Below are 13,732 nucleotides of genomic sequence, written 5' to 3' on the forward strand. Positions count from 1 at the left end.
GCTTCTCGGTCAACAAATGGAGTCGAGCATGCACGTTGGGGCAGAGATTGAGGAGCGTGAATACACGCGCCACCGCGAGCTCGACGAAGAGGAGGGAGAAGGTGGGGGTTTCTTATTCAGAAAAATCCATTAAACCTTTTGAAAATCAGTAATATGACACAACAATTACAAAGTATCAAGCTGGGTATAAGGAAGAGAGAGTACGAATTTGCAGAGATAGAGGGTATTAAAACAAGTTTAGTAGAGGAAAGAGGTGAGTGTAATACAAAAAGTAATTAATATCTTTGACATTGGAATAAGAAAAATGATTTCGTTCGAGATATGTTGTGAAAATAAATTTTTGCTAAAGCTATAAAAAATTACAAAGATTATTAGTATTTTGGTAGCATAATAACATAGGGGTAGAAGAGTCCAAAACATTTATCAAACAGTGCCACACAGTATTTTAGGGTATATAACTAAATACACTAAAAAGCTTTGGTAGGGAGTGCAAATACTCTATTATTTTTAATAAATAAAAAGATATTAATACACTATATTGTTAGTATATCCAAGCTGGGTCATCCAACGGTCTAGGGTGATGCATTTGATAAATCTTGTGACCTAAATAAAGTTTATGTAAATAACTATGTATTAATCGATTTTTGTATAGTGGATAGTCGCGTAAAACGTACATCAACTAAAGTAGTAATAGTGTTTGAGTGGTGAGAATATAAAAATAATGGATCTATACTAATGAGCCAGCAAGTGGAAGGATCCTATCCAATCCTATCTTGTTCTGCTTTTAAAAAGACAAGACATGTGATTGACATTGGACACACTATAAAACCTGGTTCTTAAACTGGCGCGCCAACTGAATCAAATCTAATACCGAGTGTTTGCTATGTTAATAATTTATCATAGACTTCAATTTTCTCTTATATTAATAATAAAACCTTTTTTATTTGTCAATATACTATTTTTATTATTTCTTCCAGAAACGTGAATGCATGGCCGGCGATGAACATAGAGAGATCAGTGAAAAATTGACCAATATTCTCCAATTTTTTAAGATAATATTTAAACCTAAATTCTCAAATTTACAATTTTTATCGAAACTTTCACTACATCGTTTACAGTCCTAAAATTTTAGGATCAGTTCTGCATGAATAGCTTTTCCAGAGAAAGAGGAGATATTTCAACAAAAATGCAACCTGAAAATATAAAATTTCGAAAAAGCAAAGGAATTCAATTAACCAAAATAGAAAATAAATATTTATGATTTGCAATTTCCATTTTCCTAATCACGTACATAGATTTGTTGATTAGGCCAAAGTAAAAAATCTAACGTGTAGCTGTAGCCGAGTTATCACCTTGCGTCTCATATAAAATAAAGATCCCACCTGCTTTCTTTTCTTCTCTGCAACTCCATTAACAAACATCTAACCATCTCTTCAGTTTACGTTAACTCTCGACGAGACCTTCAATTCTGAGTCAGCCACTGATCTGAAAGCAGGAAAGATCAAAACTTTAACAGTAAACATGGAGATTGGTTTCCAAGAAAATGATCAAAATCAAGAACTTGACTCTCACGTTACGCATCTTATGGAGATTAGTTCTGGGTATTACGGGTAAACAACACTCATCAAATCTTCTTTTCAAACTTCTTCTTTGTTGGTCACTAAAGCTAAGTTTTTTTTTCCCTTCTTTTCCTTCTTTTGTCTTTAGGTGCTCACATTATAGAAGACGATGCAAGATCAGAGCACCATGCTGTGATGAAGTATTCGATTGCAGACACTGCCACAACGAAGCTAAGGTATAAAGTTTGTGTTTAGATGCTCATATTTACTTATGCCCTGTTCGTTACGCTACCGCTGCGATAGCTTTCAGCGATCAAAAAATAGACATCAACTGAAGTAACTGAATTGATGGAAAATGAAGAAGGTGACGCTGCGACTGTTTTTATATGTGTTTGCCGCTGCCATTGGTGTCGCTGAAAAAAACAACGGCAGTTGGAATGAAGGCTGCTGCTACTTTTTACGGTGTTTCCGTCATTGTTGTTTACACGCGCGTGCAAAAAGTTTAAGCAGTTAGTTATATTTTTAGTCGCCGGTCGCGAACGCAGCGGTTCAAAAACGAACAGGCCTTTAATTTCCCACCATATTATATTAACATCCATTGTACAGATGTGAAAGAACAATTTTGGGTTACATAAGTGAAGATTATATAAAAGTGAAACTAATGTGTTCTGTTTGTTTTTTTTTTTTGTTTTTTTTTGAAAACTTATGTGTTCTGTTTGTTTCCACAGGATTCTCTTCAAACTGAACAGCTCCTTAGACATGATCTTCCTCGACATGATGTTTCCAAGGTTTCGAGATCATATTGAGGGTTATGTATATGTAGATTCTGTTTGTTCACCGTGATAACATTTCTAGTCTTGCCTTTGTTTTATTTTCAGCTCATATGCTCGCTTTGTGAGACAGAACAAGACGTGAGTATCAGTTTTTATGTGTGTAACACTGTAACCATGTTTCTTGATGCTGACCTCTGATTGTTTTCTTCAGGTCCAGCAAAACTGCTCCACTTGTGGTGTATGTATGGGGAAGTACTTCTGCTCAAAATGCAAATTTTTCGACGATGATGTAAGCTTCTCCAATCGATTTATTTCTTATAAACTGGAAGTTGTACCAACAAAACTCAACACTGGCTGTTTCAGCTTTCCAAGAAGCAATATCACTGCGATGACTGTGGGATATGCAGGTAGATAAACTGAATTTGTGGTTACCAACTAATAAACAGAGTCTTTATCTTAATTGTTGATATGTTCGTTTAATAGGACCGGAGGAAAAGAAAACTTCTTCCATTGCAAAAGATGTCGTAAGAGAGACAAAACTTTATGTGCTTATTTCTAGAAAATGCTCGCATCTTTCTTTGTTTTTGACATCTTATTTTGTTTCCTTGAAACAGGATGTTGCTACTCCAAAGTTTTGGAGGACAAGCACCGGTGTCTGGAAGGCGCATTGCATCACAATTGCCCGGTTTGTTTTGAGGTAAAATAATCAAAATCTAACCCATTTCTTAACTGACTCAACATAGTTGCGTCCTGATTTAAGTTTGTCTGTTCTCAGTATCTTTTTGATTCGACAAGAGATATCACGGTCCTGCGATGTGGTCACGCTATGCATTTAGAATGTACCAAAGATATGGGGCTGCATAACCGGTAAAAGAACTCACAAGTCTTTTATGACGCTAGCCATTGATAAACAAACACTAAAACTTTTACTTTTGTTGTTGTAGATACACATGCCCTTTATGCTCTAAATCGATATGTGACATGTCCAGCGTGTGGAAGAAACTTGATGAAGAGGTAAAAGGCTTCATAATATAACTCTATTGTACAGTTCTCTTATGTTCACTGAATCTTACATTCAAATTTGTGAAGGTTGCTGCTTACAAAATCCCAAAAGTGTACGAAGACAAGATGGTAAGTGAGATTGAGTATCAATATTGCATTCACGAGTTTGTGTGTTTGCTTATGTGATTGGATTGAAGCAGGTATGGATTCTTTGCAACGACTGTGGTTCAAACACGAATGTTCGGTTTCATTTGATCGCGCATAAGTGCAGTAGCTGCGGTTCATACAATACTAGAAAGACGCAGAGAGGACCTAATACTCACTCTTGCTCTTCAGGAGGTCCTCAGGTTGTTGGTTTAACCGGTTAGCTAAAACCTGAACCAGAACTGGTTTGGTGTCTGAATTTCCCAAGGGGAGACTATCTGTGTACTTTCTTAACTATAGTATTAGTTAATGAACCAGGCAAATCCATGAGTTATATAGACAAGAAGATCCGGCTTCAGATCTTCAGGACCCACCCGAACCGACAAAGAAATAGCTTCGAGTTTTCAGACCTTTACGTTGTTGGGTTTTACTAACGACTTCTCACCCATTTCTCCCTAAAAGCAACAATATTAATTAAATTATCTCAAAGTTAAAAAATCATTATAGCGCATCCCCACAAAGGCGACAAGCAAGTAAGCAACCTCTTTAATTACTAAATTTCAGTTACTGCGCGCAGACAAAAACAAATTACATTATGAAGCTAAAGTCTTGAGCTTCAGAGATTAACATAATATCAGTGGGAAAAACCCTCAACATAATAAAAACAAGAAAAGAAACCGTAATTCAACACATCATGGAGCCAAACACATGAGTGTGAAAACGGATTTGAGATACAAAACCCTCAAAAAGAAAAAAAAAACACAGCAAGCATCGCTAGAGAAATAAACAAGATAGCGAACTCTCACACATAGCATTAACTCTCCATTGACTTGGAGGTCAAACCAGGGGAGTTTTTTTCATTTTTTTTTCAATAGTTTAAATCTAAACCCTAAATGGATCAAACTCTGTCTCCACAATGACGCATAATCAAAAGCCTTAATGTACAAAAGATCACTCCCACTTGAACCCTAAGTGGGAGTTAATCTTGAAACTGACCTAAGTAAATGGTATATCAGATGACTATTAGTACTACAACTTTAGAGTAAAAATCAGTAGCCAGAGTTGTGTTGTGTTGTGTTGATCGTTGGTCAGTGGAGAAGAACTTTCTGATACTTAGCCTCTGAATGTGACCCATCTGAGAACACTCTCGTCCTGTTGAATTTTCCACACCCATTGTTGACGTTAGGACACTGGACGGTGACTGGAGGGATCTCGAAAGTCTTGAGAGGCGGTGGCGGATATCGCCATTGAGGCAATGGACCAGCTAAGAGCAGTGTCTGAAGCAGAGGCCCTGCCTTTAAAACAGCTTCTAGAAGTTTACCCTTCTCAGGCAGTGGCTTGTCTGGAAGCAGTGGATCCATAATCTCAGCTTCCGAGACTTCTTCAGGCTGAGATGGTTGTGGGTTTATGACGTGATCAGTGGGTGACATGAAGCTCTCTTCGCAGTCCGAGGAGGAGAAGCTCTTGTTTGATGCTAGTTTTTGAGGCTGCAATGTTTCATCATCAATGCTTGAGGCTCCGGATAAAGGAGGAGTCATATGCTTCTGTTGTTGACGCGAGAGGTTATCGAACATGAGGCGCTGACATTTCTCGAGAGCTTCGTCTCTTTCTTTAATGGTTTTGGTTAATATGTCTTTAAGATTGATGAGTTGTTCATCTCTCTTCCTTATTTCCTCATGAGCAAACATTTTTGTTTGTTCTAGCTCTAGTGTTGTGCACAGAAGAGAGTGTCTTAATTCTTCTGTAGACTGTAAATTTCACAAAAGTACAAATAAATAAATAAATAGACAAAAAAGAAAGAAACAGAGGAAAAAGTAAATAAGCTAGATGGGACAGAACAGAGGAAAAAAACAGGGGACACCTGCATGAACAATCACTCATTGATCGCTACTGGTTAAACTCTGTACTTTTGAGATGTGTTATTAACATTTATCACAAACTAGCAAGGATTTGAGTTATCGAGTTGCAGGTTAATAAACTCATTATGAGCAACTAAGCTACAACATTTGGTGATTATGCTTGACTTCAGAGAAAATGTAAACAAAACATGTTCTTTTTAGTTAGGTGACTTCCAAAAATCCTAAACACATCAAGGACTGAGTTACCTAGTTGCAGATTAAGACCACCATTCTGTAAAACTTTATGGATCTTAGCAACTAGGTCTACATAACTGGCTGTTAATTAAATAGACCAAGAAGAAGAAGAAATAAAACCGTCAAGAAATTTCTTGTTTTGGACAAGACATTATTGGCCAAATTAAGCAAAATCAAAACTGAAAGAAAGATAAAGCAAAAGCAGAAGAAGAACACTATTTTGGAGGGAATAGAGGAAACTCAACTTTAGAAATAATGTTTAAAACTTACCTTTCCATGAGAGTAGTAAGGCCAGCCAAGAAGAGCACTGATTTGGTTATCCATAAATTCTACTAAATTTTAGCTTAAAAGATCTTTTGATTCTGTGAAATAAATTGTGTTAGAGAAGGAGAGAACGAGAAAGAGAATGGAGTTTAGCATACGGAGGGAAGGACTTATAAATAAGTAAATACATGTTGGGCTGCCTAAAGCAAATCAAGCTTTTTTCAGGTATGTAATTTTCTTTTGAGATTTTAATAATTAATCAAATAACTAAAAAAATAAAATAAATAAAATGATAGCACATGATTGTATCATATCTTGCAACGTTATTTCAACTAACTCCACTATATATTTTACCGCGCAAACTATAAGAAAGTTATCTATCTGTGGTATAGCTAAGAAAATAAAGGGTTTAGACAAACTCTATCCCAAAACGTACTGATGTAAGTTTTAAATATAACTATTGTTAAAGGTTTTTTTGCAAATCTTTCTTCTACATGTTAACATGAAACAAGACTAAAATCATTTAAGTGGATGTTTAAATATTAATATACTATATATTCTCTCTATTCTGCAAGAAGTCACATTTCATGCAGATTTTAAAAAATGATAAAATATACTAATATAAATGTATAATTATTTAAATAAAATTTACTAGTTGTTTGAAAAATAATTATTTATAAAAGTTATATTAACAATGTAGAATGATTCTTTTTGAAACAAAAAAATAATGTTAGAATGATACATTTTATGAAATAGAGGGATGTGTAGTTTTTTTCTTCTTCTTTTGCTGGAAATATTTATGCATATTTATCGTTTTCTTTTCCCTCTTTTGCCGTAAGTATTTGGTGGAAGACCAACATCGTAGTTTACTGACTTTGGTCTCGCTCACTCACACTATAGTCTCAACTCTTTAAAAGTCATTTTGTTTTCTTCTTCGGTTTTTCTTGAGATACAACTAGGCCTAGATACAACACGTTTTCTTGTCTTTATCCAAGAAAATCAAGCGCACCGAAAAGAGCGGGAACGGATGCTTCTAATTACATATTTTCCAATTTGATGCAGAAAAAGTATACGCAGATGAAAGTATATATGTATATAAACAACTAAAGATGCATGGAGTCAATGAGAAGTGGATTCCATGGTCAGCAAAAGAGGCAGGTAACCTAACTTTTTCCACCAATATATTGAGAAAAGTTTTATGGAATCCCTTTTTCAATTATTAAACCGATCACTACTCATGGAAAAAAGGCATCTTGGTTCACAAATTTTAAGTGGAATATCATAGAACCTAAGTATAAAACTGAAAAATATTTGGTTATCAATTGAATGACTTAGTTATTTTCTTCAGATATGCGTGTAGCTTTAGCATGGACTAGGTACATACATTGCCTTGCTTTTTGGTGTTAAAGAAAAACACGTAAATGACGACCAATTGGGTCAGTGTTCCAAAGAAAAGACTAGGGTCAGCGTGAGCGAAAGCTAAATTTTAATTTCTTGGGTAAAATATACAAATGAATATCCTTAATGAAAACGATCAATTGACTTTTACTGCAAGTGGAAGTAAAGTCAGGAAAGTAATAACTCCATATTTGGGTCGCTGGGCATGTTTTGTGTGGTAGGCCTGGAGATATTATCCAGGATCCGGATTCGCTCCAAAATCTGTTTCGAAAATAGGATATCTGGAACGTCCGAATTTAAATCCAAATAGTAAAATTTCGGATCCGTCAAAACTGAATCCGGATCCAGATATCTTAATTTTTAAGTCTAAATATCTGGATCCGTATTTTTTTAAAGTTTTAAAATTTTAATTTTATTAATAATTATAGTTGATATATTCATATTTATACATAAAAATTAGTTTCATAATGTTATATTTTAATTTAATATTATATACATATAAATATATTTATAAAATTTGTATAAATATTTAATTTATATTTTTTGAATTTAAGTTTTCTTAAAAATAATTTTTTCAATTATTTTTACGAATCCGAATCCGGATCCGGGTATCCGCAGGTAATATGATATCTAGATGGATATCCAAAATTCAGATATCCAGAAGCCACGATCTAAATCCAGATATTAAATTCACTGATTCGACGAATTCAGATTCACATCTAAATGCTTTAAATTTCCCGGATATCTGGATCCGTCCCACCTTTATTGTGTGGTGTGGTGATCATGATCGATGATCATAATAATATTATGATATAATATACATGTATACACGATATGTTCCTGCCAATTGTGTTAGTCGTATACTGGTATGAGTATCCATTAAAAGAGTTATAGGATTCTCTCGTTCAACAATATGCAGTTAAATAAATATATATAAAAAAAGAATGAAAAAGTAATTCCAATAGTAAAAGTAGGGAGACAAGAGTTATCATTTCATGGTCTCTTTCAACAACATTAATCTAAGAGCATGTCAAGAAAACTTTAAATCTTATTTCTTTTCTCATTGTGATAAAATGTTAAGAACTTATATGTTTTGGCTACTGGCTACCAAACGATAGTGGTATCCATTAAACAAGAGCTAAACGTTTTCCGTTTGTGTTAGTGCAAAGATTAGATATCCCATATATATTAATCTTCGAACATTGATTAAATGACAATTTTGGCGATCATGCTTATGTGTCGCTCCTCAGTTTTTTTTAATTGGACCGATCTATGATTATTAAAAGAGTGACATTAAATGGACTACTTAATAGTTTACTATATATCATCAAATTCGAATATAAAAATAAATAAACATTAATTTTTTTTTTTATGTTTGGTCATTTAATATATTAAAAAGGAAAACATGATTATATATGGAAAAGAAGATTGGAATAGTAAGATGAAACCGGAAGGATTCCTGCAAATTTTATATATTTGTATATATAATATTATAGAATATTTTGAGCAAAATTTGGTTGCATAACATGTTTTCTTTTTTTCCTTCGCTTTGTTGACAGAGAATGATTTCGATTCTCTCCATTGAAGCTCCGAAATAAAAGATTATGTTTTTAGTTCAGTCCATTTGAATTCGTTTTGGGCTTAACATAGATTTTAAGAATCTATAAAAATGGACTAAATAAAATTGAATGTAAAATTATATTTTGTTTTTATAAACGTAAAATTAATAATGATGAGGTAAACAAAAAAATCAAACTCAATTTTTAAATAAATACCACCATCAAATCACTAAAATAAAACTACAATAAGCATTATTTAATATTCTGTGTCATGTTTATGCTTTATTAAATTTGAAACATGTTCTTATACGTAGAAAAAAACAAAAACAAAAATTGTAAATACATAACTAATTTTGAATTGCAAACATGTCATTATTTTATGTATTTCACCCTGCACAAAGTGCGGATTTATCATCTAGTATAATGGGATTGTAGACTCAGTAACCATAAAACTGAAAATTCATCAAATAACCACAACAAATTGGTCAAAATATGGTGGATATAAACTGAAATATATTCAAAAATATCACTAGTGGTAAGTTCTTATCATTCTCTCTTATATGAATATACGATGACCCACAATATCCAATATTTAACCGTTAATGCGTTATGAATATGATCGTGTTGGCAATTTCACAACAAAGATATTTTACGGATAAGAGCTAATTATACGAAGTCACAAACATGGGAGCTATCCATAAATGAACGGGACATACTTTGCTTTCATTCTTCACTGTCATTATGAATGAAACAAGTTTGTGTGCGTTTTAGTTTAGCCCAATTAATCCACATCCTTAAATTCGATATCAAGTGAAACCAGATAGTTTATTTTGTCGGCCAATAATTCAATTCCTCATGATAGTTTTAATGAATGAATGGATAAACTAGTTTGAAAGTTGCTCAAAAAAAAAACTAGTTTGAGAAAGTAAGAAACAAGCTAAACGAACTTACCGTTGTGGCAGTTACAAAGATTCTCCACACATGCCTTTCAAAATCATTATATATGTTTTTCCTTTCTTATGTATGTTATCGTAATTTATTAGTTGCCATTTGTACACTACATCATACCCAGTTAATATATATCGAAACATATGATTTGGGAGGATTTTAACATTTAACATTTCAGATTTACAATGTTACTAGGATAAGACCTGCGCCTTGCGCAGGGTAAATTTATATTAAAATTATTTAAGAAATATCGTAAAGAAAATAAAATTTATATTATTGATCGAATTAATATTTTTGGTCTTTAAACAATTTTTTAAAAACTTTTTTTGTTAATTACATAATTTGTTTACTTATAAACTGATCTCATTTTTAAAAATATTTCGGGTCAAAAAGTTATTTATCGCATAAAACCCTAACGTTTAAGCCGGAGAATTTCATGTCTACTATTTGGTTACAATCAAACTATATCAGCTCAGTTTTATATCATGATTCAGCAATTTAAAAGTTAATTATGGTTATGAGAAGTTTACGTTCACGTGTCAATCTATCTATCTTCGATATTTTTTCTCCTTTTTATGTCATTTTGGTTATTGATTGATATAAATATTGATTTTTGAGTTTATTATCATTTCTTGTATAGAAAATGATTAAGATTCAAAATTATTAAAGATATAAATACTTAAGTTAAGATCTGAGTCTTGTGCAGGATAAATATTTTATATTTATTACTTATTTTATCTTTTTCTGCATATTATGAAATATTAAAATAATAACTATATATTAAATAACTAAGAAATCATTTACTATTATGTAATAAATTGGCTTGCACATATAAATCAAATGACCACTCTTGTTTATTCTCAATCATTTTAGGATAAATAAATCAAAACAATCAATCTTATCTATCGTATATGATATATAATTAAATGTAAACGATATGTAGTAAATATATATTAGCATAAACACTACTAAAATAAAATTATTTATTTATATGATTTTATTATCATTGTATCTTATTATAGAAAAAACATTAGATATTGATCACAAAATTTTATGTTAGAATTTTAACAGTTTAGTAATTTATACTCATTTTGAAAAATTCAAAATACAACATATACGAAAAAATCTAATTTTTAATATATGATTAATGTAATTGTGTAATTTAGTTTTAATAATAAATAATTAAACAAAAATGATAGAAAATATACAAATTATTAGCAAATCTTCATTTTTAAAATCATTAATTACTATATATATCATAATCACATTAGGTAATTCTATAGGTTTTATTTAAGGAAATAATATATAATAAATTTTAATTTGATAAATGAATGGTCCATAATGAACATATTATATAATATATCATTCTCTAACAATTTAATTTTTGAGTAACAAAATTCTCAATTGATTTTCAAGCCACCACGTAAACAAATTAACATTCCAATTACGTGAAAACTCAGCATGACATTTTTTTATTTGGTGCTAACTACATGTTCTAAAATTTTTAAATGTTTATCTATTAATATATAAGGGACTCTAAACCATTGATCATTAATTTTTAACATAATAATTTTAACAGTTTTAGTAATTTTATACGAAAAAATCTATATTTTAACTTTATAGCTTATTTGATTGTTTAAATTATTTTAATAATATAAAATTAAACAAAAACGATGGATGAGATATAAATTGTTATCAAATCTTTATTATTAGAATCATTAATTGTCATATATATATTAGTCATATTTGGTAATTTCGTAGGTTTTATTTAAGGAAAGAAAATAAAATATTAATTGTACACATGATTAGTTTAATGAAAAGTATAATATATACTTAATTGGACCAACATATTTTCTAAAGAATCTGAATTTCATTATGGTGATGACACGTGGCTACACTTAAAGGTTGTAATGTTTCTCAATTAATATATAAGGGATTTTTATATTTAGATGACATCGTGTCTGTATTATATCAAAGTCCATAGGTATTGAAATCAAAATCGATTGGTAATCAGTATATTGATGTATCTTTTTATTCAAGATGTTAGGTTCTTAAAAATAAGAAAACTAGATTAATAATATCGCTTTTTCAATAAGGCTCGTATAGTTAATTATGTATACTGAATTATTAAAGCCAAAAGTATATATACTGATGGTGTGTATGATAAAGTCTATATATTTCTTGGGCTTTTGATAGTTCTAGTATGTGGACGTCGACTTCTCATTATATGTGGACTTGTCCAATAGCCAATTGTTTTTCAAGTAAGCAGACAGACACAGAACTATTCGAGCTAATTACATCTGTTTAGTTTTTTTTCCTCTTGCATATGTTATATATTTATAGAATTTTGTTGACTAGTTGGGCCATCTCACATTGTTCAACCATTTTAGTCGGCTCGTGTTTGAAAACCTCAAAATGGGATTTGAAAACATGAAAATTTGGATTTGAGAAAAAAAATATATTTTCTGGACCAGCACAGAGGTTCTCTTGGCAAGCAAATAAACTGATCAAGCTTATAGATTGTGTTTAGCCATAGATTAGGATTGATAACGGAATGAATTGTAGATTTTGCTTTGAACTGGTTGAATTCCGTTCTCAGCGGCTTTGGACAGGCTTTAGTGTAATGGTACTAGGCTGCTTCCTCCTGCACGGCCAGAAACTCAAGTGAGTGTGCAAACTTTCTTATCAACCCTCTGTTTGACAGAAGATGAAGACTCCCTAGTTTCTCTGAGAATTGTTGATTGTCCCTCAAAGCCAGCCTCAACCCTGTTCATACTATTATACTAATATAAGAGCATCCCCAATGGAAAGTATTTTGGATTGGATTTTTTATAAAATTAAAAATTCTACAATTAAATACTAATATTAAAATAAGATATTTAAGAACCGGTTCTTAGTTTTTTTTAGTTAAAAGTTAAAAGACGATTTCTTATTTTCCGCTAAGAATCTCCTATTAATGCTCTAAGGCTTGTTAATAATTACGCTAGAGACCACGATCTGAAACAGTAGTTTGTGTACTGTATAGTATTGGGCTTTGGTATGGTATACTTTCTTTTCTTGAATCAGAATGTTAACAAATCTAATTCATTAGAACATAGTTCTTTTCAAAACAACCGCATTTGAACCTTATGAGAAGTGTTCTTCACCCAATGGTAGAGCCCATATCTTCAGCCCAAATGTTTACAGTCGGTTACAAAGTCCTTCAAGTCCCATTCTGAGTCTTTCATGAGTCACTAGATTACATGTTTGTAGCAGTTGAACAAATGATCATACTCATAATAATAAATGTTGGACTAGTGGTAATTTGATCAGTATAGCACACTAGTTATTTTCAAATTATGAAATTCTGGTTCAACCCACGGGGAACAGAACATCTGCTACGACATCAGTTGATAAGAACCTTGTATACATAAATTAACAGCTTAATATTATTATCAAACATTTTGTGCAATCAAGAAAGGCCATACATCAAATAAAAAAAGCTACTCGTTCACGTGTAAATGTAATGGTTGGAAAACTCATTATATCAATGATGTCTAGCTTCTTCCTTCTGATGCAAGGATAAGCGACCCCCTATGGCCCTAACCAAACAGATTGCTTCGTCTTTAATATTTCTACAATGTATACATATATTTCATTATTTTGTTATATGTATGTAAAGGAGAATTAAATGTGAAGAATAATATTGCCCAGTCATGAATGCCTTGTGAATAAATTGACAGCAAAAGACTAAAATATCTCTTAGCTATAGACTTTTTTTTTTTTGATCAAACAGACATTGCATTACTTAAAAGGAGTCTAAGCTCCGACAATAGAGTTTGTTACAGACAAAGCTATAGACTATTTATTACAAATATATAGCATACGAAGAGAAACAGATAATAGTAACAAAGGTATGATTGAAAATATGAACAATCTCAATTTCCCATTTCCGTATTCAATATAAGTTGAATCAGGCTTGTAATATACATTGACATTGGTGTTGTGTTTTG

General features: G+C 31.7%; 2 protein-coding genes across 4 annotated transcripts; one reads left to right on the plus strand and one right to left on the minus strand.

Moving 5' to 3' along the window:
* Positions 1–1,330: 1,330 nt before the first annotated feature.
* Positions 1,331–3,941, plus strand: LOC106371630 (E3 ubiquitin-protein ligase RZFP34-like). 3 transcript variants are annotated; one of them, XM_013811708.3, is made up of 12 exons: positions 1,365–1,610; positions 1,708–1,795; positions 2,288–2,347; positions 2,438–2,470; positions 2,544–2,621; positions 2,696–2,739; positions 2,816–2,856; positions 2,947–3,029; positions 3,108–3,199; positions 3,277–3,346; positions 3,422–3,463; positions 3,535–3,941. In XM_013811708.3, exons 1-12 carry the CDS (start codon positions 1,522–1,524, stop codon positions 3,700–3,702), a joined length of 888 nt encoding a protein of 295 aa, XP_013667162.1. In that variant the 5' UTR covers positions 1,365–1,521; the 3' UTR covers positions 3,703–3,941. The 3 variants fall into 3 exon arrangements, with proteins under 3 accessions (XP_048599000.1, XP_013667163.1, XP_013667162.1); XM_013811709.3 differs by lacking the exon at positions 2,816–2,856 and having other exon boundaries at positions 1,358–1,610; XM_048743043.1 differs by lacking the exon at positions 2,816–2,856 and having other exon boundaries at positions 1,331–1,795; positions 2,544–2,739.
* Positions 3,942–4,110: 169 nt separating this feature from the next.
* On the minus strand, positions 4,111–6,016 carry LOC106371631. The gene is made up of 2 exons (XM_013811710.3): positions 5,842–6,016; positions 4,111–5,226 (listed from the first exon to the last, which is right to left on the minus strand). Exons 1-2 carry the CDS (start codon positions 5,893–5,895, stop codon positions 4,567–4,569), a joined length of 714 nt encoding a protein of 237 aa, XP_013667164.1. The 5' UTR covers positions 5,896–6,016; the 3' UTR covers positions 4,111–4,566.
* Positions 6,017–13,732: the final 7,716 nt, after the last annotated feature.

This window comes from Brassica napus, chromosome A10, assembly GCF_020379485.1.
Source record: "Brassica napus cultivar Da-Ae chromosome A10, Da-Ae, whole genome shotgun sequence".
Taxonomy (NCBI): domain Eukaryota; kingdom Viridiplantae; phylum Streptophyta; class Magnoliopsida; order Brassicales; family Brassicaceae; genus Brassica; species Brassica napus.